Raw genomic sequence first — 1,673 nt, forward strand, 5'->3', positions numbered from 1 at the left:
TAAAACTTTCCTGATAACTTGTTTTATTTTGCATCTCTTAGAGGTTTATGGAGAACCAGGATTTATTTTGTAGTATGTATATGTATTTTGGGTTTTGGGTTAAGTATATCTACGTATGTAAATATTCTCCGACCAGCCTTAGTTTCGCAGGTTGAATTAGAAGATTGTTATTTTGTACTCTTGACTCTCTGCTCTTACCTTCTGTATGTTTATATTAATTTCTTCGTACGCAAGTAATCTTACATCTTGAGCATTGCACTTTTAAATTTGGTGATTTTGCTTTAGCTATTCTTTCAAAGCTCCTCGTATATTACATTCTTTCAACTATTCTACGTATATACATTTTATTTTAAAGGTCGTAATATATCGCTATTTCAGTTTTATGACTATAGTATAAAATTTTATATGATAGGGTGTTACATAAATCATAACACATTAACATAATGAAAATATATTTTAAATACATAAATATTATCAAAAACTTACTTATTTATTTTCAACAAGATATTTATTGTTGACGACTTTGAATTACAGTATTCCATTTAAAATTAGAACCTTCAAAATTTAAATTATTGTAATTTTTATTCTTAACAAAATAACATAAAATTATCCACGAGTAAATACTAATTTTGACAAATATATAAAAACTAATAGACAATAATGACTAATTCGTCTTAATTTTTGTTAATAGTCATTGTAAAGTACGCTCTTAACAGAAATCATCTCTGTTGAAACTTGAATCAAATGCATTTGGAACGTTTCTAATCAATTTCTATATAAGGATTCTCCTCACATATTGTATGGAACATTGATGGAAGTAATTCATCATGTGTGTAGAATATGTTTCTAAAAGGTAATCTCCTGACAAGTGTTAACCTATTAATAATTTTTATGAAGAACAATTTTCTTTTCTATAAATAAAAACATTAAATATTTGCTATTGAGTGAGCATTTCTCAAACATAGGAAGAGACACAGTTGTAATTTGCGACCTTCATCTATCCATTTATTTTTTGGTTCAAAAGTCAAAACACACCTAAAAAGATAAAACTCGAAATATCCGTTACTCATCATAGTTAATTTATTCATAGTACTTGTCATGAAGGCCATAAAATGCGCCATATTTTGTTACTATAAATTCTACAAACTTTCAGGGAATTATTAATCCAATTGCAAACACAAATTTTAAGTTCTTATTCTTTTACTTTTTAATTTTTTATTTTTTTTTTAACTTTTCATTTTCCTGTCACCCTATTCTTATTTGTTGGAAGGAGGGGAGACAAGAAAATGGAAAAGATGATGAAATCAAACACTATGTTTGCTTTGTTGTTTGTTTTGATCTCAAATCTTTTCGCCACAATCTACTGTACACAACCCCTTGCACCTGCATTGTATGTGTTTGGTGACTCATTGGTTGATAATGGTAACAACAATTGGATCCCTGATGTAGCAAAATCAAATTACTATCCTTATGGTTCTAATTTCTTTGCGGGCCCCACTGGAAGATTTTCTAATGGAAGAAACCTTGTCGACTTTTTAGGTTTTTTTTTCCTTATCACATTAATTAATTGTTTTGTTTGTATTATTATTATTGTTGTTGTACATTTGCCCCATTTTTTGTTGCATGATTCTTTTTATTTTAATTTTTATGTATCTTTAAGTGTTTTTTTTTTT

The 1,673-nt window shown here is 27.7% G+C and overlaps 1 protein-coding gene across 1 annotated transcript in view; it reads left to right on the forward strand.

Moving 5' to 3' along the window:
* LOC107621354 (GDSL esterase/lipase 7-like) overlaps nucleotides 1,162-1,673 on the forward strand; it is a 4,455-nt gene continuing 3,943 nt past the window's right edge. Inside the window, exon 1 of the mRNA XM_021113966.1 lies at nucleotides 1,162-1,539. Coding sequence (XP_020969625.1) covers nucleotides 1,287-1,539 — 253 coding nt within the window. The 5' untranslated portion in view covers nucleotides 1,162-1,286. The remainder of the gene's footprint in view (nucleotides 1,540-1,673) is intronic.

The sequence above is a fragment of the Arachis ipaensis genome, chromosome B10 (assembly GCF_000816755.2).
Source record: "Arachis ipaensis cultivar K30076 chromosome B10, Araip1.1, whole genome shotgun sequence".
NCBI classification, from domain to species: Eukaryota; Viridiplantae; Streptophyta; class Magnoliopsida; order Fabales; family Fabaceae; genus Arachis; species Arachis ipaensis.